Source organism: Malania oleifera, chromosome 12 (assembly GCF_029873635.1).
Source record: "Malania oleifera isolate guangnan ecotype guangnan chromosome 12, ASM2987363v1, whole genome shotgun sequence".
Lineage (NCBI taxonomy): Eukaryota > Viridiplantae > Streptophyta > Magnoliopsida > Santalales > Ximeniaceae > Malania > Malania oleifera.
The window spans coordinates 14,590,025-14,612,840 of NC_080428.1; the positions used below are offsets into that span (position 1 = coordinate 14,590,025).

The 22,816-nt window shown below is 33.0% G+C and overlaps 1 protein-coding gene across 3 annotated transcripts in view; it reads left to right on the plus strand.

Annotated features, from left to right (window-relative positions):
- The window catches only part of LOC131145098 (uncharacterized), a 79,384-nt gene extending 62,403 nt beyond the window's left edge, over window positions 1–16,981 (plus strand). For all 3 annotated transcript variants that reach the window (XM_058094176.1, XM_058094177.1, XM_058094179.1), the window contains 5 exons: window positions 12,903–12,956; window positions 15,904–16,013; window positions 16,217–16,330; window positions 16,433–16,558; window positions 16,646–16,981. In XM_058094176.1, coding sequence (XP_057950159.1) covers window positions 12,903–12,956; window positions 15,904–16,013; window positions 16,217–16,330; window positions 16,433–16,558; window positions 16,646–16,673 — 432 coding nt within the window. In that variant the 3' untranslated portion in view covers window positions 16,674–16,981. The remainder of the gene's footprint in view (window positions 1–12,902; window positions 12,957–15,903; window positions 16,014–16,216; window positions 16,331–16,432; window positions 16,559–16,645) is intronic.
- Window positions 16,982–22,816: the final 5,835 nt, after the last annotated feature.

A 22,816-nucleotide genomic window follows, 5' to 3' on the forward strand; every position in this document is an offset into this window, starting at 1 on the left:
GTTTTTCCTCCATTCTTTTGGCATTTTATTAGTTTTTATATTTGTGTTAAATAAATTGGTTAACCATAAAGTCCGTTATCACCTAAGCATTTCCAACTTCAATTCGGATGTTATTCGGTCCTATAGCTTTTCCATTCATCTGTTTTAATGCAAACTTAACTTCAGTAAGTCAAATTTGCATATAAATCTCATTTTTTTTTAGCCTATTTCTCATTTGCCAATTATAAGTTTTAAGTCTTCTACTTGGTTTTCATTAAATAGGTTACCAAAGTAACCTCACCAACTTTCTTTTATGTCTTCTTCCTTAACCAAAACAATATCATCCTCACTTTTTATACATTTTATATTACCTAAATCCTTACTCTTTCTTTCTTTAACTCTAGCAAGTCTAAATATATATCTTTTCCCTTCTTTTGCATCTAATCTAGCATATAAATTATTAAATGATCTATGTTTAGCTTCATTAACAACCTTTTTTGCATCTTTTCTTGCCTCTTTATACTTTTCAAAGTTATCCATGTTTCTACATCTTTGGCATGTTTTATACCAAATTCTTTTTATCTTTACGGATTTTTGGACATTTTGATCCCACCACCAACTTTCTTTGTTATTCGAAAATTTTCTTCTTAATTCACCTAAAATCTCTTTTGCTATCTTTTTAATAGAGCTAGCTATCCTACTTCAAAGAGTGTTTGTGTCTACACCATCTTCTATAATCCAATCACCATCTTTGATCACTTTATCTTCAAATTTTATTATATTTTCTCCCTTTAGGTTCCACCACCTAGTTCTCTTACATTGGTTTATTTTATCCTTTCTCTTCCATTTTTTAATACATATATCTAATACTAAAACTCTACGTTGTGTAGTTAAGCATTTACCTGGGATAACTTTACAATCCTTACACGATAAATGATCTACCCTCTTAGTTAAGAAAAAATCTAGTTGACTTCTCTATTCTTAAAGTATTCATTGTAATGAAATCATATGACATAGCAAAGTCTAAGATCATCTCCCCAGACTCATTTTTGTCTCCATACCCATATCCTTCTCATAACCTTTATTATCCCTTCCAACGTGTCCATTTAGATCTGCTCCTATGAATATTTTCTCAGTCCTTGATATGCCTTGCATAATACTATCCATATCTTCCCAAAGTTATCTCTTAAGGTTTTCTGCTAAGCCTACTTGAGGAGCATAAGCACTAATGATATTTATTATCTCTTGGCCTAAAATCATCTTGATTTTTATAATTCTATTCCCTATTCTTTTGGCATCTACAATACTATATTTTAAGTTTTTGTCTCCAATAATTCTTGCCCCATTCTTATGTTTTTCTTTTCCAGTGTTCTAAAGTTTAAATCCTAATTTATCAATTTCTCTAGCTTTATACCCCACCCATTTAGTTTCTTGAAGGCAGATAGAATAATTTTTCATTTAATCATTGTGTCCAAAATTTCCATGTTTTTACCCATGAGTTTCCCTATATTTCAAGTTGTTAATCTAATCCTAGTCTCCTGAACTAACTTTTTTACCTGCCTATGTCTAGAATGATGTAGAAACCCTCACATATTTGACACCTTACTCAGGTGCCGACGGTGCGTCGCTTCGGGACGATGACCTAGCCCACCCTTGCCCACTTTTCACTACACTTGGGTGGTATAAGTGCAACGTGTCACTCATAGGGATGCCCTAGTGAATAATTGGTAAGGATTCATATCATAATAATCTAACAAGTTTTACGCCAGATGTTAGCTACCTAACACAATCCTCCTCCTTTACCCGAACTTGGGACCGACTGTATGTGAAAAGATTAGGACATTAAGTGCATCATAGGTGAAGTTAAAATCCACATTGGGTTACCTCACTAATGGGTCCACTACTATAGAAAAGTAAATCCTACTCCCTCATTTTGTCTTTCTTTTGTTTTGTACATTCCTAAATCCTCTTTCTTTCATGTTTGTTAGTAAGATTACGAAGTCACTAAATTGTTCTATGACTTTCTTTCCTAATTCCTTTGTTCAAGATTTGAAGACAAGGAAGACAAGTGGCATAGGATGTGAGGCTATTGAAACTTTACTACTTTGAGTCGCTCTCTCCTCCTATTGCCTACAATGTTGCTACTACACCACTTCAAATCCACTATCATCCTTCATTGGACAAGTTAAAACATCTAGTTCTGCGTTTGAGTTCTGTGTCTAATCTTGATTATTGAGTGAGTCTTGTCAATTGGGAAAACACCATTGTGTTCTCTTCACTTCCCGAGTCAATAAATGGGTGGTCAGCCCTATGTTTGGAATCTTAGTTGTGTCACATCAAAGTTGGCTTCTTGTATTTTGTTGTATTTGTCAATGACTACTGTAGGATGGATGACTTGGTTGAATTTAATGAAAGAAATTTATTATCTTTTGTGCCTCCTATTCTCAAATAAGGACTCAGTCTGATGCATCAGTTAGGATACTTTGTTGTGATAATTCTAAGGAGTACTTCAGTACTCAATTCACTACTTACATGATTAACTTTGGTACAATCTATCAATCCTAATTATTTTTATTTTTGGACGCGTTTTGAGACATGTTCAACACGTTTGGACACGACTTCGACATGTCTTGACATAAAATACAGCGTTTTCCCATTTAATTCTGTTGTCACTTAGAACAAAAGCCCTGAAAATTTGAATGAGTTGAGTGAAGCATATGTTTTGAGGTTGAGCCCTAGTACCGTTGTTGCCTTGCATTGCTGAACTTCACACAGGCTTCCCTTGCATTGCTAAAGCAGCAACAAACCAGAGGATCGCAAGTGAGTCTCCAACTTGCTAGAGAAAGATTTTCCTTGTTTCTTTGGTTTGAGTGATGTCCATTGTTGAGCTTCTCTCTTCTCCTTGCCTCTTTTCCTCCTCTCACCCCTCTATTTATTTACTAAGTTCTTGATGAGCTATCGCTCACAAATAGCATGTGCAACAGAGGCTGGCTACCTGACTGCCCCCATCACTTTATTTTCTTTTTTATTTTTTGTTAGGCTTTTTTTTTTCTTAAATGGTGGCAGAACTTGATAGCTGATGAGTGATGGACTGCTGCTAGTCTACTCTGAGCTCTCTTACTTTTATTATTTGATAAACTGACAATAGTAAATTATTAATTTATTGTAGAATGTGCATGAATGGTGTCGATATTTCATTTAAGTTAAAATTACTTCAATATTTGTCATCTAAAAAGCAAAAAATTGCTTATATAGATATAACAAATTAACGTACCCTTGTGTCATAGCCTACTTTTTCAGAATTGCCATATTGGGTCGTATCCACATCCCGTGTTGGTATCCATACTTCTTGGACAGTTTTTCCATCTTTGGATAGTTCAATTCTGGTCCTCTGTAGGGAGCATCGCTTGGAACTGCTGCTGGGTGAGGATCACATGCTTGGATGGTACTGCTGGTGGAGGCTCCTCCTGCTGGGAATGACTGCCAAGACAGAGACATGGAAACCTGTTCTCAACTGACTTCGTGGCTGGTCTTTCCTTTCTACAATGCGTAAGAGAATACAGCATGGCTTCTAGTCTCACGTTTTTGACAAATGGCACCAAACTATTGGATGAAAATTGGTTGGGCACCGTAACTGTCTCTTCTCTACACTGGGTCTCTAGTGCCGAGGTAGTGGGTTGTCACAGTATGTTTCCTACAAGAGAAGACAAATGGGGTGATTGGAGCAGGGCTTTGGCAAAGCCTTCCAGTGCTTAAGTCAGCAGGGTAATCCAAGGTAGCAAGAAAGCATGGAGGAATTGGGGTTTCAATTACTATAGGAGAATATGCATTACTGTTTGCTTTCAATTCTGCATTTTTTCTCCATTAATGGTTCAAGCAGAAATTCGAATGATTGTCAGGAAGTTGTGCCATATCTTTTCCCTGAATTTTCAGATTCATAATGGAACTGTTAGATGACCACTTTACCTAAAATCTTAAGCTGCTAGGTTGTTGGCCGATGATGTATATCAAGCTTTAATACTCCCCAGCGTGTGCAGCCCAACAGCACATGGAGAGATAAACACACAATAAATAACACCCATGATAGGGAATACAATAATTTTTTTAGAGATCACAAAATAAACGCGGGCAACAAGACTAGAACCCTAGAACCTAGGATCTCATGGTAATTAGTTCTAATACCATGTTAAATTACCACTTTACCTAAAAGCTTACGTTGTTAGGTTGTGGACCAACAATGTATATCAAGCTTTAACAGAAACCATTCGACTAGTCTTCAATTCATGATTATTGATGTAGCCAATAGTCCAAATGGACCACATCCCTTTGTTGACATTTGCTCTTCTCACATTTTAAGCCTATATCCATAGACAATCAAGAACTCTTTAAATTTAAATAATTAAAACTAAAATATAACTCTTGAGTAATTGAAAATTTTTAAAGTACTGAAAATAATTACATATCAAAATAAAATTCCAAAAAGTTGAGATATTCAAAACAAGCCAAAATTAGCTAAATTCTTTAAAATATCAAATTTTAAACAAAGATAAATCCTTTATTTCTAAATCTTTGTGTACAATATTATCATGTAGAATTGTCCATTGGTGGTCCTCCATCAATTGTATATGATGGGTTGCAGGTTTTGCAAGGAGGGATGCCATCCCTATCATACTGAAAGGAAAATAATCTATTTTGAATATTATTTTATTTTGAAAATGAATAATTAAATACTTGGAGGTTGGCTATATAAATTTCATTAATATAACAATTAGCCTAATCTAGTATATAATGCAATCTAGTGTATGAGGAACATCATCTATCCTTTGAAACAACCACTTGAATAATTATTGTATATGAATACAAGCCATTTATATATATATATATATATATATATATATATTTATATACTTTTTATCCCAAATTGTCTATTGAGGAATCAATACCATATCAATTTCTTTGAGGTTTTGAAGATGTATTCAGCATCTTCACTAGGAGAACGATGATTCGCATTGAATGTATGATATTACCACAATCCTACATGATATAAATGGTAAAATAAAATAGATTACTTGGTTTGAGTACATCAGGAATAGAGAGGTGGCATTTGAAATCTGAGCTACTGTAAATTTGTCAAATCATATAGTGAGGGGAAAAAGAAAAGACTGAAAACAAAATCACACATTTTCAAGTTGGGATATTTTTAACAGCAGAAGAAATTTATTGAAAGAGAAAGAAGTGCAAATCAGATGACAGGAAATTTTTGCTGCTAAAATGAGAAGAAAGAAAAAAAATGCGAAACAAAGATAATAATGTGTCTGTGCGCGCGCGCGCATGCACACAGACACACACAAATATATATATATATATATATATATATATTACTTGTATGTATATTTATATTTGACAAAAAGAACAGTGATCGTGATTCAATGCTTTGAGATGCAAGAATAGGGTTCCATTTGCCTATTTGTGTGCCAAAAAGCAGCCGCGAATGACACATGAGTGTGCCCGATTGGTCCAAGTGATTTAGCCATGGAAACAAAGGCAGTTCTTGAAGTGGTGGACCAGCAGGTTTTGGCCCAGTTTTGAGCCCATTTTTGAAAAGGTTCTAGAGGTTGAGATTATGCATGCTATATATGGAATTAAAGCTGAAGAAGTGCTCATTTCTATGAATTAATTAAACATTTATTGGAGTTGTCTGCAAGAAATTTGTCTGAATTTTAAGTGTTTAGCTTGCGAGTTGAAGCTTTTATGTGTTTGTTTGGATTCCCTTTGTCAAAAAACATGTTAAGCTCATCTTATGAGTCTTTTGTTTTGTTTTTTTTTTTTTTTTCGTCAATGTCAATTATATTTAGCTAGAAAACACGAAGTATCAATTTCCTAAGCTTGGAGGGTTGTTCCAAGTCTATGAAAGCATATGGGGCATGTATTAGCATATTAGAGTGTCATTTGAATGAAAATGGGGTACTTTGGTTTTGTCTTGTTTCTCTTCAGTTCTATATCTCCTTTGTGGGTGGTGAACTTTATCTTTAAACTCCATATCTCTTTTAGAGGGGTGAGTTTTCTGGCTTTTGTATCTCTTTGGTGGATTCAATTGAGTGGTGAGCAAAGCTTACCCATTTTGTGTGTGTGCGTGTGTGTGCCATCTGCTAGTTACTTATTTCTAGCAACGCGACATCAGTTTGGTATCAGAGAACATTTCTCATGGATGTTCGTGGTTGTTTTGTGCAAGAACAACATGAAAGAGATATTTGTGATCTTGAAATGGATGAGATAAGAAGACAAATCCAGGAACTCCAGCAATGTCTCGAACGTTATGACAATCATGTTGGTGATGAAAATAGTTCTAAAATGATCCTAGCAATGGTGATGGTGATGTTAATCCTTTCCATCATGTTCCAAGATCATGTCCTAAATGATGATTCTTCTTCTCATCGCCGTAGAAGGAACAATCAAAAGTTTTCAAGAGACCTGATGTGAAAGTTGATATTCCAGAATTTGAAGGAAGAATACAATCGAATGATGTCATTGATTGGCTTCAAATTGTTGAGAGGGTCTTTGATCTCAAGGAATGCTAAGTGAATAGTGGAGTTAATTGCTGTAAAACTTAGAAAAATATGCTTCCCTATGGTGGGAGAATCTTAAGAAGCAAAGATCTCGTGAAGGAAGAAGCCAAATCAAGTCATGTGAGAAAATGAAAAAAGGGAGCTAAAGAGGGGATTCTTGCTAGAACATTATAGGTAGTGAGCTTTTTGTCAAATTTCATTTTTTAAGGCAAGGATATCTATTTGTGGAGTACACAATGGAATTCAAGTAACTAGTGTTGAAGTGTGACATAGTTGAACTTGAAGAACAAACAATAGGCTGCTATTTGGGTGGGTTAAAAGAGGAGATTTGCAAAATGGTTAGTTTATAGCCTTATTGGAGTTTTAACGATGTTAGGAAACTTGCTCTAAAAGTAGAAAAACAGCAAACTAGTGTTTGAAGGAATGGCTTCAAATCCGGAATCAAGAAAAGCTCTCCGAGCCGAGGGATTGCACCCATCTCAAAGCCTAATACAACAACCAAACGTTCTTGTAAGGCATCAGAAAGGGGTACTGTTTGGGCTCTCCCTAAGTCAGCTAGTTCGTCAAATACTAACTCACAAAAGTGTTTTAAGTGTCAAGGGGGCATGGACATATTGCTTCTGATTGTCCAATTTGAAATTTTTTCTCTATTATAGAGTAAGAGATAGAAAATGGAGATGGCTCACTGATTTTCTTAGACAAGGGAGAAGTAACTTATGCTGATCAAGGAGAATTTTTTGTCATTTGAAGGAGTTTTGAGTGCTGCCCGTGAAGAAGATGAAGATTGGGTTTGCTGCAAGATTTTCCACAGCAGATGTAGTTTTGTGGGAAGGTTTGTGATGTTATTGATAATGGAGCTTGCGCGAACATTATGTCCACAGAAATGATAGACAAGTTACAGCTTGAAATGACGATGCATCCTCATCCTTACAAATTAAGGTGGCTGGATAAAGAGCACAAACTAAAGGTAAACAGGAGGTGCCTTCTTTCATCTTCAACTGGTAAGAAGTACAATGACCAGATTTGGTGTGGTGTTTTACCTATGGATGCATGTCATTTGTTTCTTGGCTGTCCATGGCAATATGATAGAAAAGTTTATCATGGTGGTTACAAAAATTCTTACTTTTTTTTGTTAAAGATGGTGTGAAGATTGTCTTGGGTCCTCCTAAACCTGAGATTATTTTCGAGGGGGAATCAAAGGAGGGGGGGGGGGGGGGGGGGGGGGGGGGGGGGGAATTAATTTGATTACCTATTCTGAACTATAAAATTTTTGGTAATTTAGAGATGGTATATGCTGTTGTTGTTTTTGAAGATAATGCAGAAGTGAGTTACCAACTCAAGTGCAACCTTTACTAGATGAGTTTAATGATGTCGTTCTTGAAGGCATACCTCCAGGTCTTCCTCCAATGCGAGACATCCAGCATTGCTTTGATTTTATTTTCTGGTTTTATGCTTCCCAACAAGACAGCTTACAAAATGAGTCCAAAGGAGCATGTAGAATTACAGAGTCAAGTGGATGAGCTTACGGCAAAGGGTTTGGTGAGAGAAAGTAAGAGCCCATGTGATGTACCAGCTGTTCTTGTGCCAAAAAAGGATGGATCATAGGCTATGTGCATGGATAGAATGGCGGTGAACAAGATTTCTACTGATTATGCTTTCCTCTTCCTCACCTTGATGATTTATTAGATCAATTACACGGTGCTACCATTTTTTCAAATGATGTCAGAAGTGGTTATCATCAAATCAGAATGAGACTAAAAGATGAATGGAATACAACTTTTAAAACAAGGTATGGTCTTTATGAATGGATGGTTAAGCTATTTTGCCTCTCTAATGCTCCTAGTACTTTTATGCGATTGATGGATGATGTATTCGAACCATTTATTGGCATATTTTTTATTGTTTATTTTGACGACATTCTTGTGTACAGTAAAGGTGAGAAGGAGCATCTTGATAATTTTTGAGTTGTATATCAGACCTTCAGAGATCAAAAGTCGTAGACCAACTTGAAGTGTCAATTCTTCACTAATATCTTGGATTTCTTAGGTTACGTAGTGTCCAGCGAAGGAGTGAAAATGGATCCTAGCAAGATTGAAGCAAGTATGAGCTGGCCTATTCCACACTACATGACATCAGGATTTTCATGGCCTTGCATCTTTTTATCACAGGTTTATCAAGGATTGCTGAACCATTATCGCTTCAATCCCTAAATGTTTGGAAGGAGCCAATTTTAAATGGACGAATGAAGCCAAGAAGAGTTTTGAACTCATTAAGCTAAAGGAAACAAATGCATATGTTCTTTTTGTACCTGATTTCAATCGAGTATTTGAAGTTGAATGTGATGCTTCTTGGAACCCCAAACTGAAATTCTGCTCAGCCTAGAATCTTCCCAGGAACCTCCTGGTGGTTCCTGATCATCAATCCGGGCTTAAACGGAGCCGGAATCAAAGGTAGAAGAGTATGTTGCAGAAAATCTTTCCAGGAACCTCGTTGCGGTTCCCGTTCGTCAATCCGAACTTTAGTGAAACCGGAAATGAAGAGAGAAGAGATCCTTTCGATGACCTATGTTGTGTTGAAAGGATATCTATATGATCTGATCGATTGCGTAAATCCCGTGGTAGCAACGGAACCGGGTGGGAATTGGTGCAGTCCTTAGCCAGGGAGGTAAACCTATTGCTTTTTATAGTGAAAAGCTTAGTGGTTCTCAGAGAAAATATCCTATTTATGACAGAATTTTATGCCATTGTTCATGCTTTAGACCATTGGAGTCAGTATTTGCGTCCTAAGCCATTTGTTCTCTATTCTAATTGTGAAGAATTAAAGTTTACTCATAGCCTGTTGAAACTTAGTAGGTTTCATGCTCTAGGGCTGAATTTCTTTAAACTTTCAGATTTTCTATTAAGCATAAATGTGGAGTTCAAAAAATGTTCTTGTTGATTCTTTAACCCATAGGCATTCTTTGCTAACAACCATGCAGGTGATACTTGGCAGGTTTTGAAGTTTGAAACATTTGTACAAGCTAGATGGTTATTTTAGTGAGATCTGGGCAGAATGTACAAATGGGCCATCTAAAAATTTTCTAGGACTGGATGGTTTTCGTTTCAGGGAGAGCCTTTTGTGCGTTCCACAAGGTTCTTTAAGGGATGCTGTTATCTTTCAATTTCACAGTGGTGGTCTTGCTAGACATTTTGGCAGAGATAGACACTTGCTCTTGTTCAAGAAAATTACTATTGGCTGAGGATGGAAAGCGATGTGACTAGGTTTAGTCAATGTTGCGGAATATGCCATATAGCCAAAATTCATGATCAAAACACAAGATTACACTCCATTGCCCGTAGCTAAAGCTCCATGAGAAGATGTTAGTATGGATTTTGTCCTTGGATTGCCTAGGAGCTCACAAGAAAAAGATTCTGTCACAGTGATGGTTGATCATTTCTCTTAAATGGTGCATTTTGTTCCATGTGGAAAGACTCTAGATGCTTACTAATATTGTTGATCTATACTATACAAAGATTTTCAAACTTGATGATATTCTGAAAATAATCACTTCAGGTCAGGATTCCAAGTTTATGAGTCATTTTTGGTGCATATTATGGAGAAAGCTTGGAACTCACCATCAATTGAGCACCACTTTCCATCCCCAAACTGATGGTCAAACATAGGTTGTAAACAAAAGTTGGGAAATTTATTTAGGATTTTGGTTGCGAAGAATATTAAGGATCGAAATCTTGTTTGCCACAAGCTGAATTTGCTTTCAGAATGCACCGAGTCCATTGGATTTGTCTCCTCTTCAAGCTACTAATAATTTTAGTGGAGAAGCAGTAGAAAGAGCTAAACAAATTTAGAAGCTTCATGAACAGATTTGTGAGAAGATTGCAAAGCAAAATGAAAAGTATTGTGGTCAAAACAAGAAGCATAGAAAATTTTATGAATACAAAGAAAGTGATCTGGTTTGGGTTCACCTTGGAAAAGGGAGATTCCCCCATTGCAAATTTGGAAAGCTCAAGCCAAGGGTTGATGGTCCATTCAAAGTTCTCAAGTGGATTGGTGAAAATGCCGACAAAATTGATTTCCAGCTAATTATGATGTTTCAGACACTTTCAATGTTGCTGATCTATCTCCTTATTATGGTGATGATAGCACATATGACTTGAGGACAATTCTATTTCAACCAGGGGAGCATGACACAGAAGTGTGTGCAACTAGTTCGAGTGAAATTGGGCTGCTGGAAGGTGACTCAATCATGCAAACAAAGGTAGTTCTTGAAGTGGTGGACCGGCAGGTTTTGGCTCAGTTTTGAGCCCATTTTTGAAAAGGTTCTGGGGGTTGAAAATATGCACATCATATATGGAATTAAAGCTAAAAAAGTGCGCCTTTCAATGGATTAAATTAAACATTAATTGGTGTAAGAAGTCATGATTGTTTGAGTTTTAGGTGTTCAGTCTGCGAGTTTAAGGTTTTTATTTGTCTGTTTGTATTCCCTATGTCAGAAAACATTTTAAGCTTGTCTTTTGTTTCATTTTTTTTTTTTGTCAAAGTCAATTATATTCAGCTAGAAAACGTGAAGTATCAATTTTCTAAGCTTGGAGAGTTGTTCTAAGTCTATAAAAGCATACAGGGCATGCATTAGCAGATTAGAGTGTTAATTGAATAAAAATGGAAGACTTTTTCTTTGCCTTGTTTCTCTTCAGTTCGTATTTTCTTTGTGAGTGGTGAACTTCATCTTTAAACTCCGTATCTCTAAAGTGGTGAGTTATCTGTATCTTAGAGTGGTGAGTTTTCTTGCTTTTGTATCTCTTTGGTGGATTCCATTAAGTGGTTAGCAAAGCTTCCTATTTTTTGTGTGTGTGATCTGCTAGTTCCTTATTTCTAGCAATCTAGCATCAGGAAAAGTTTGGATATAGGCTTAATTATTGTTGTTGTCATTGTTATATCTCTATTACCATTCATGGTATGATATTATCAGCATTTATGATTTGTAAATTATATATTTCTAATTATTATGCAATAATATTGGATATACTGGTTTCTTGAGGCATCTAGTCAATATTAGTACGAGGAGATCTCTTACCTGCTAGACCAACACTAGTTATAGGTTTTCATTTTGACACTGTTCAGTATTTGTAATATATCTCAACAATATTGTTGAGATTTAAGACCATATAGAGGGTTTTGATATGTAATTTATTGACGATATTCTAATGACTTCAAGCCAAACCCCCCTAGTGGAACTTAGGTTTGGTTTGATGTTGGTGTTGCTGTTTTATATTAAAGAATTCAACAATGTTTGTATGAAAAAATAATGCTAATTTTTAAATAATTTTTTTTATTATCGACTATCAGCTCATTTTTCTTAAGAAATTTGAAGAAGTCTACTTCATAGTACTATGAATCTCAATCCGTAGGACTTTACCTATCAAAAGAAAATTTTAATGGTATCAATAAATTTTCAGTCTATCATCATTCACCAAATACATTGATAGTTGATACAATTATTTGCATATCTATAATTTCAAGATTTGATATTGTTCTGATAGATGATTTGATATGTTGATTGATGAACAAAACTTTGAAATATTGTTGATGGAGATGTCAATGGAGATATTGATATATCTTTATATAATTCTGTCAATGAATGCAATCCATATTTATTTTTTACTTTTTTTAAAAAAATTATAGAGAACGGCATAGAATTGAAATGTAATATATAAGTACATTACAAAATAAAAATAAGTCTATAATTAAAATTGTCAGTTTCCTGGATAACTAATAGATATTTTGAACACACCAAAATTTTACTTTAAAAATGAGAGAAAATATTAAAAACAAAAGTAGGATTTGCTTATTAATGCATGACGGATTGAGGCTTGTAGTTATGACCCTAATGCTGCTAGTTATATTAACTCACTCTAACAGCTATATAAGAGAATCAGTGGTCATGGTTGGCTGTGTATTACTATTACATTACATAGGCATTTTTGTCCCTTTATTCCTTTGATGATATTTTTTTATATTTTTGAAGCTACTTTTCTTGATCACTTCTATGGCGAAGGGTGTGTAATATTTAGGACATTTTTTTTTTCTGTATCAATGTTTTTTAGCAAAGCAAATCTGGGAATGATTAAGAAACTCTCTGCCCCAATTGTGTTCAATAAACATAAAAATATGCCACTTTGTGGAAATGAGTTCTATACTTTTCCGAAATGGAGGAAAATAAATTCAATTACATTCGATTAGTTATTTCCTTTCAATAAACTAGCTGCATTTTCATCTCTGGGATCACCTAAATAATTGCTGCAATGTAGGTCTTATCCAATAGCTTAAGGTTACTCCTTTAATATTTCTTTTTTCTTGCAGGCAGTTGCAGAAATCATTCTTTCGAAACATTTTAGCACAAGAGGAGTTAAACCTGTGAGTGTATAGTTTCATTGGTGAGGAACTGTGGTAAAATATCACTATGTGGTTATTATTTATTTATTTATTGTATGTACAGATATAATTGAAAGGGATTGTGGCCATGGCAGATGCATGTCTACTGTAGATAGGGATGAACATCTTGTGGGCACTGTCTAAATTGTGAAGAAAAATATAGAACTGCCACCAATTGAAGAAAAATAAAAATTGGCACTTTTATGTTTGGAAAATTATTCATTGTTGAAAATAAGGTTTTTCTCTTGTTTGAGTTATAGTAGTAAGCCTTGATGCAAGAGTATGCTGATAAACATCCTACTTAGGAGATATCTTGAAAATATTAGTGAGAAAGAACCTAGACTATCCATGCATTTGTACATAGAGACAATTTGCTTTCATGTGCAGGAGCATGGGTTTGCAAATATGCTCATGTTTTTTTTTGCCCTGCTTCCTTTTTGCTTTTAGTGAATGAATTCTTTGGTTGTCTTAAGGAACTCCTGGTGTTGGAATGTTGTGTCAAACTAATACATTCCATGTGCTTGTGAGAAAAAGAGGTTCCATCAAGTTTTGTAAGTCGTATTTAAGCAGAATCCAGAAATTCAATCTAAGCTTAAGTTTTGTAAGTCCTATTTAAGCAGAATCCAGAAATTCAATCTAAGCTTAGTGCTTTTGGGAAAAATATTATTTTCTCTTGTTGATCCTTTAAAAAATTAAATACGCTTTATGCACTTGCGGTTTGGACAGTTTTTATATTGTTCACTTGTGGTTTGAAACTTCGCACTTAACCTACTTGTCATTATCGTTAGGTCCATTAAATTCATTACAAACATGTGGCTTTATAAGTGCCCTCAATCATGTGAATTGGCATAAAAGAATTCTTATAGCCAAACCCACATTGTGGGACTTAAGGCTTGTAATTGTTGTTGTTTTTATTGTTGTTCTTATTGTTATGTGGTTTTATAATTGCCCACTTATGGTTAAAAAGTTTGTATGCTACATACCTGACGTTCAGTTTGTTGGAAATGTTCCTAACCTGTGGTTTTTCAAAATTTGCACTTAACCCTAATGAGGTTTGGTCGATTTAACATTTTACCCACTGGTGATTTTCAAAAGTCATGTGGCCAAAAAACAGGTATGGACACTTGCAACGTAGGCCATATAGTGCACCTGTGAGGAAGAGTGACTTAGTTATTGTGGGGGGTAGTAGAAGGGGTAGGGGTAGACCTAAAATAACTTGGGAGGAGATAGTGAGTAGAGATTTAATATCCTTGAATCTATAAAAAAAAATGGTTCATGATCGCTTAAATTAGTGGAAAAGGATTCATATAACCGACCCCACCTAGTGGGACTAAGGTGTGGTTTTGTTGTTGTTGTCGTTGTTATGTGGCCAAAAAACAGCGCAAATAATGAATTGGTTCCAAGATGAATGACTTTCGTCTTTCAATTTTAAATTATACCATATTTATTGGTGGGAAATGTGCAAATTACGAAAACCACTAGTTGGTGAAATATTTAATAAACCTAACCTCAAATGGGTTAAATGCAAATTTTTGTACTTGCGGTGGGCAATATGGAATGGCTGGGTGGTAGCCGATTTAACGGACCCAACCTCAAGTGAGTCAAGTGCAAATTTTTTAGCCACGAGTGGGCAATGTAAATCTTCAGTCATTTTGTGTGTGTGCGGTTGGTGCTAACATGGTTGACTGATTATCTTCAAGCCAAAAACTTGTTTCATTATAAATTCTCTGTTGTGTGATGATACTGATTTATTATCTCTATTTTCTGTGTTCCTTCTCATTGCCTATATGGCTGACGAAAAGAATAGAAACATGGAATTATAATTTTGTCTTTGCTAGGAGTGTTCATGTCCAAATCACCCCTCCTAGTATCGTAGGGTCTGTTTGGTATCATATGTGTTTTCTATTTTCTATTTACTTCTATACAGTAGAGAAACAGATCATGAACAAACGTTTGCTTACATTGTCAGTTTTGTTTTTCTTGTCAATTTTTAGCTATTTGAAAAAAATGAAAATCAGATTATATGGCTTTCAGTTGTCTTGGTAGCTTGTTGCTAAAATATTTTAATATCCAAAATTAACTTTTACTTTGGATTAAATCATTCAGTTTATAAATAATTTTTAAATAAAATTAAAATTAAAGGATCATAGGAATTTAAAATATTATTAAAATAAAAATGTCCAACAATTTTAAAAAAAAATATATATAAAAGCCAATTTTCAAAATATTTTCACTATTTTTCAATTGCCATGTACAATAAGATTGTTCTTGTAAAGCGAAATTTGAAATATAACAACTAAGTAAAATAATTAGAATATTTTTTATTTTAATCATAATATTTTCAATACGTATTATATTGTATTTTTATTATTTGAACCATATTTTTTTAATTTTTATTTGATTCAAGGACAAAAATGAGCTCTTGTTTAATTAAGTTTTTAATTTTTCTACTTTTAGGAATATTAACCAAACAGGTTGCCTTTTTTTTTTTTTCTCAGTTTTTGTTTCTGGTTTTCACAATTTTTTATAGTGATGCCAAAAGTCCCTTAAGTCCCAGGGCAGCAACTTCTGAGGAAAAAAAATTGTGGTTCATAGCAACCAAATAATGCATAATGTAGCAAAATTAGTGCTATGAATGTTACTCTTTTTGCCTTTTTGCTTGCAAGTGGCATTTATATAGCCGAGGTCATTGATTCTTTTAGAGTTGCACTCTGAGCATATAGACGTAATATGAAACCAGTCACGGTTCTAAAAGGATTTGGTAGTTTTGCAAATTTGTAATACTGCAAGGCAAAAGGCTTTTGGCATTTTTTTAGCAGAGAAATCTTGGATTATTTTCAGTCTCTTTTATGCTTATGCCCTTGCCAATTTTTCATGTTGAAAGTCCTATTCTTTATTCTTTTTCCCCCTAACACCATTTGGTGTGCAGACAGTTCTATGCGCTCTTGCTGAGATTGTTAGCATGCGCTTTATTAATGGGGCTGGACCACGTATTGGTGTAATGGGAATTGACTACTCCACTGCTCTCTGGCTTTACAAGTATGTGAATGTCATGTTATTTGGTGGAATACGCACAAAGAATTCAACATTACTTATTGACTTTGGCAAATTTTCGGTCAGCAATTTGGTTTTTTTAGTTCTTCGCAGGGAGCTAGGACACAGCAATCTCATGTGGTGTTCCATCAACCTCTTTTAATCTATCACAAATGGTTAATTGTGCATATTCTTTTTGTGATGTCTAGGGATTTGGGCTACAATGCTTACCGCATCGAGTCTGTCGATGATCTGGGCAAGCCATTCATTTCCATGTACTTTGGTGCTGCCTATATGGCTTGGTTATCAGAATATGAAGGGAGGTAGGTTGGTTTGCTAAGAAAATGTAAATTGAGATTCTGCCAGTTTTCTTAACTAAAGTTATTTGCCCTCACTAAATCAATTGTTTGCATGGCTGCACTCAGAGAAAGAACTCCTGAGTTTGTTGTGCAGGCTTACCTTGGAGGGCCAGAAAATGTTAGTCTGCAGGAAACGGGTCCGCTCTGGCTCAAATTTGAGGAAGCGTTACTCGGTTATGAAGAGATAAAGAGGTTGGTATTTTCCCACTTATAATCGACTTGAGGGTTTTCTGTTGGTCTTTTCAAGTTCTGACTTTTGAATTGATCTTAAATCTACAGGGAACAAGGAAGCTGCTCCATTTTATAAACCAACTGGTTGTACCTTAGCATTTCTTTTCCTTTCTGGATCTACTCTTAAGCGTGGCACTGAATTATACTGTTTGGAATGACTGGAGTGAATGTTTTCATTTAACGGAAATGAAGTAGTTCATATTTCTGAGCAACTTCTGCATTGTTATCTTCTTGCCAATGAGAGCTTTTGTATTTGCAAGTACCTCTGGAGCCCTTCCCCCTTCTTATTCTGTAATTAGTGAGCTGTTTTTTTTTTTTTTTTTTTTTTTTTTTTTTTTTTTTGTGGTTCATTATGAGAAAAATGAAATTCAATATTTTTCATCATCGTATTTTTTCATTTATTATGTTTGTAATTATTTCTCAAACTTGTTTTTTGAAAAATTGTTGAGACGCTTATTAGCAAAGAAATGTAAAGAGAAAATAAATAAAATTGAATAATATTTTATTCATGCTTGATTTTTTATTTAATTTGAGTGAGAAAACAGAGACTTGATAATTTGGATTAATGTATATTTTTTATTATTATAATTGTGATTACAAGTCAAGACTCTATGCTATGCACAAATTTAAAAAACTTATATGTTAAAATTAAAATTTCATTATTTAATATTAAATAAAAAATTGAATATAATTTTTTGAATTAATTATTTTAAAGGAGATACAGAATGATGCTAATAATATTTTTTATGGATTATGTTAATAAATAATATTTGAATAACTAATATGCCTTTTTATTGTTCGATATTATTAGGTAAATTAATTAGTGTTAGTAGTTACAAATTTTATTAATCAATTTATTAAATTTAATTATTAGTAGTGATTAAAAAATATTATCTCAAATTATAATTAATTAAAAACTGAATTATAAAATTAAGGAGGTTTTAATAGTAATAAGTTAATTATTGACACAATTTTAAAATTTTAATTATTATTTTAATTATATATTAAAAAATAATACTTATAAAATATAAGATAAAATATAATATAAATAATATAATTAAAACAAAATAATAATAAAAAATATAATATACAAATTATAGTCAAGTATATAATTATCAAAATTATTTTATAGTAAAAAAAATAGTTATTATATAGCTTAATAAAATAATGGTATGTAATAATTACATTTATCATTCCACATTAAATAAATTTTTATACTATAATGACATAATTATTAAATTAAACTCATTTCGATTATTATGTTTATGTATACCAAACGCTATAAGAAAATTTCAATTTTGACTCCTTGTCAAATCAAACATAAGAGAGGAATGTGACATTCCGTTTTCAATTCACGTGAATTTCGGTTCTGATTCAAACTGGGAACCAAATGTTACCTAAGAATCGTAAGGATGAATTAAAAATAATAGTATATTTTTTACAATCACCATATGATTTGTTCTTCTTGTTGAAACCAATTACAAGATCTCTAGACCTTGGATTGGGCATCCACATATGTGGTTCATAATTTTATCAGCTTTAACCCCATCTTACTTCTTAATTTGACTCATTTGCCTCTCATCTTTTCTCCTCTCCACCAAAGACAATTTTTTTACTAGTTGGGTAAGATTTTTTATCTTTCTTTTTATGCAATATATAGGAATTATTTGGTTTTTCTATATATACGTAAAAATTACATACACTTGTTTTTTATTTATAATTAAATACTTTTATATTTTTCAGTTCTCATTAAAATATTTAAGCATTAAAAAAGTTAAAAAAATATTCATATTTAATTTTTTGTCAAATGACTCACTATTTAGTACTCCGGAGTTCACTTCAACTCTAATTCTGGATTCAACACTTAATGCTTAATTTTGTCAAACGCCCCCCTAAATCTGCAAGATTCTCAAAAGATCTTATATATCTTACAACAATAAAACCACCCAAGGGTGGTTCAGGTGGTATATTCAAGGTTGTCCTAGTTAAATGACTCGAGTTCAAGTCTTGGAGGCTGCAACTTTTCATTTGAGAAAATATCTTGGTAATTTAAGTTAAGAAAGTTAAGGGGGTGGGACCATTATCTCGGTGGATTAGTCGAGTATCCAAATGGTCTCAGACTCCATCCTTTCAAAATAATAATAATAATAATAATGTCATTACTTAAACAAAATCTCACATCACTAAATTTCTTCTTATGGCTCTAAATTTGCATGACAAAGTATTCCAGTTGCATTACAAAAATCTTCAAGCACTTAACATGATATCTTTATAAAACAACCCAATTGGTGCCAAGTAAATATTTTATTATCAACTCAAGGGCATGCCAATGCTCTCTACTCAGTCAGAAAATTTTCAAAGTACTCCTTCTATATATGCAATGTTAGGTCTAGTCAAACCAATTGCATATCATTCACTACTGATAATGTGATTGTATATTTTTTTTTTATAGTTATTGCATCATTTTCACTTTAAATAGTAAATAAATGATTATACAAATTAAAAGAAATATAGGCATGCTTTTAATTATAATAGTCATATTTGATAAAAAAAAAAATGCAATGCAATGCAACTGATCAAGAAAAATGCTATCGAGTGATCTTGTAACTTACATGCCTAAAGCCACATTAGCTTCACTTAAATCTTTTATATGAAAAAAATGCTTTTAAAGCATATTTTTCTCTTTTATTTATGGCATGCAATTTTGAACTACAAGTTAGCCAGTTATTCACATTGAGGCTAATAATAACATATGGATTTTCTCAAGATTTATAATAAATACAATTGTCAGACTTATTTGTCTTATATCCATTTTCGATCACGAAGAAATCAAAATTTTCATGTCACAATATTCGGGTGTGCTTTAAACCATAAAATGACTTATTTAACTTGTAAATTTTGTTTTCTTCATCAAACTCTTTAAAGCTTTTGGGTTGTTCCATGTAAATTTCTTCATCTAGGTTCCCATATAAAAAGCAAATTTTACGTTCACTTGATTAACTTGTAGATTATACGTAGTAGCAATTGTACTAATTGTATTTTATAATCTAATGGATGTACAAAGTAGAGAAAAAGTATAAAAATACATCAAGGTCTTCTTTCTATTTAAAACCTTGAGTACAAGATGAGTCTTATACTTGTCTTCTGATCTGGCTTAAATTTCTTTTTAAGGACTAATTTACACCCCATAGCTTTACAACCATGGTAATTCTATTGGAAATTTGACATTTCATCTCATGATTTACAACCTTTTTCTTAAAAAGAACTTGCATTAATTGATAAAAATGCATTTTGCAAAAAGTAATTTTATGTTGGTCTTGATCGGTGCCCAAGAGGGCGGTGCATTATGAGGGTCTAAAAACATTTATGACTTATTTAAAATCTTTTCATTTCGAAATGAAGATTGAAATTGCATAATAGATGTACAAAGGAAAGAAAAAAATATTTAAAAAAAAAATATCAAGGTTCTCTTTCTATTTAAAACCTTTGCCTACAAGACGAGTCTTATGCTTATCTACCTTTTTGGTTCTTTTTAAGGACCCATGCTTACGCCCTATAGTTATACAACCTAGTGGCAAGTCTAAATATTTTCAAGTTCTATTGGAAATTAGAGATTTCATCTCACCATTTATAATCATTTAAAAAAAAAAAATTACATTAAGTGATAAAAACAATGTATCTTGCAAAGTAATTTGATGTTGGTCCGAATAGGTACCCGTGCTTTACGTGGTCTAAAAATTTTAAACTTATTTAAAGTCTTTTCAATTTAAAATGAAGATTAAGGTAAACTCAATTAATAACAGTAAATAAGTGATGTATTTAAGAATACAACTAAACAATAATATCCAAGACAAAGACACACACAAGAAGGGCAAGGAAGATTAGAAAAGCAAGAAGAAATGGGGCTTGAGGATCACAATCTCAGTTTTCACTAGGAGTCTTTTGAACCTACCCACAAATGAATGGACATTCAATAATATCAAGATAAGCTACTAAACAAACCGCACAATCAAGAGAGGGAGGAGGACCACCAGATTTACAGTGGTTTGCTCACAAGACCTATATCCACTCCCCAAGCAACACAATTTGAGTTTTTTTACTTTAATCAAATACCAATTACACTTAAGTATCACTTAAGTGTATCACTTAGTCATGAAAATCGCCTTTTGGTTCTCACACACTCTCTAAGAACAAAGGCCAATTGTCAGCACACTTGCATTTAGGACACATAGTCCCCTCAAGATAACTTCCCAATTACAAAATAATAGAACAATATAGTCCAAAGATTCTTTTCTAGCTCACTTGAGATTAGTATTTTTCAGAATAGGTGAGACTAATCAACCTATTTGGATGAATTTACAACAAGTGCACTTTTATCGGAAATACAATGTGAAATTATGCTCTTTTCAAAAATGTATACAATTGTGAATTACGACGTTATCCCATGAGGGGGTTGAATAGGGTATTTCAAAAATATTTAAGTTTATTTTACCACTTAATCCCTATTTCAATATTTAACAAAATATTTGTAGGGGTTTGAAATTAATTCAAATTATTATCTCAATAAATTCAATTATACCCAATTAATTATCAAATGCATGTAATATTAATCAACATACAAACATTCAAAAGCTGATAATGAAATGCAAGTGAAAATTAAAAAGTTAAGGGGAGAGAGAAGGCAAACACGATTTTACGAGGTTCAGCCAACTCGACCTACGTCCTCGCCTTGAGCAACCCACTCAATGATTCCACTAAATCCCTACTCCTTTAACCGGGACAGAGTTTCCCTTAAAATCTACTGCTTACAAAAGGCACAGCTTCCTCCTCACTTGGTTCATAACTTGAACCGTGATTATAATATAGAATTACAATTTCTGCACATACACTCAAATGCTTCTACACAAAACTAGTGAGTACAATAGAAATCCTAACACATATTCATATGATAAAACTTGAAACTCAGTATGTATGTAATGATGATATCATTATATGAATGATATGCTTCACAAATCAATCCTTTAAATCAATGTCTCCCAAAAATGATTTTATAAATAAATGCTTTGGAGAAACTTAGGGTTTATTTTCAAATAACTTTAAGCAAGATTCAAAAATAAGATCCTTTAAAAAATAATTTTTAATAATGCGCAGATTTATGTTCTTGCTATCAATAATCTGTAAAGTTGAATCTTTAAAAGAGGGAAGAATGTGGTAACCTAGAAAATAAATAAATAAAAAAATAATAATAATAAAAAAAAAATAAATATATATTATTCATCAATTAAATTAATTAATTAGGCATTATTAAATTAATTAATGAAATAAACAAATAAAAGGAATAGTAAAAAAATTAAATTAAATTAAAATTATTCATTGTTAATTAATTATTTAATTAATTACTTATCAAATTGAATTAATTAAGTTAAGTTATATGATGGTTAAATTTATATGTCTAAATGTATAAGGATAGATGATATATATATATATATATATATATAGGTATATAATATGATATTGTTATAATATATAATAAAGTAAAAAGAAAAAAAAAAAGGAAAAGGAAGCTAGAAGCTTCTTGGCGGATTTCAAATTGAAATCCACATCTTTATTTTGAAACAGACAGAGGAGCGAGCTTCTCTAGTTCTCTCTCTCTCTCTCTCACTTTTCGTCTCTCTTCTCGTCTCTTTTCTCTCTCTCCTTAATTTCTCAACAGATATTTAGTCGATCGAAAAATCAAAAATATTGCTGGATTCTTAACTACGCCACCGATATTTTTATCGGAGCGGATTTGTCGTAAAAGCGGCGTAGGCACCATTCCTGGGGTAAGGTAATATTTTCCTATTTTCTCAATTTCTCCTTAGATCTTTTGCCAAATTGATGATCGGACACGACCGTGGGGTTCTAGTCGCGATCGTCGTCATTTTGGCCGAAGTAAATTTCTAATTTGGGTTTCCTAGGCCCCACTCCAAAGCGAGAGTGAGATTTGAAAAAATAAGTAAATTGGTTATATTTGAGGGTATAATTATTAATTTAAAATTTATGGGTCTAGGAAATATTAAAATAGTATTTTATTTAGGATTGATTTAATGGAACTAGGATTTTTAATTTAGGACTCGGGTGAGAGCCGTAGGTATCTTTTCGGGGTCCCTGTTGGCGTAGTTCAAGAAACCAGGTAAGGGGAAAATTTATATATTAAATCAGGTTTTTATGAATTAAATA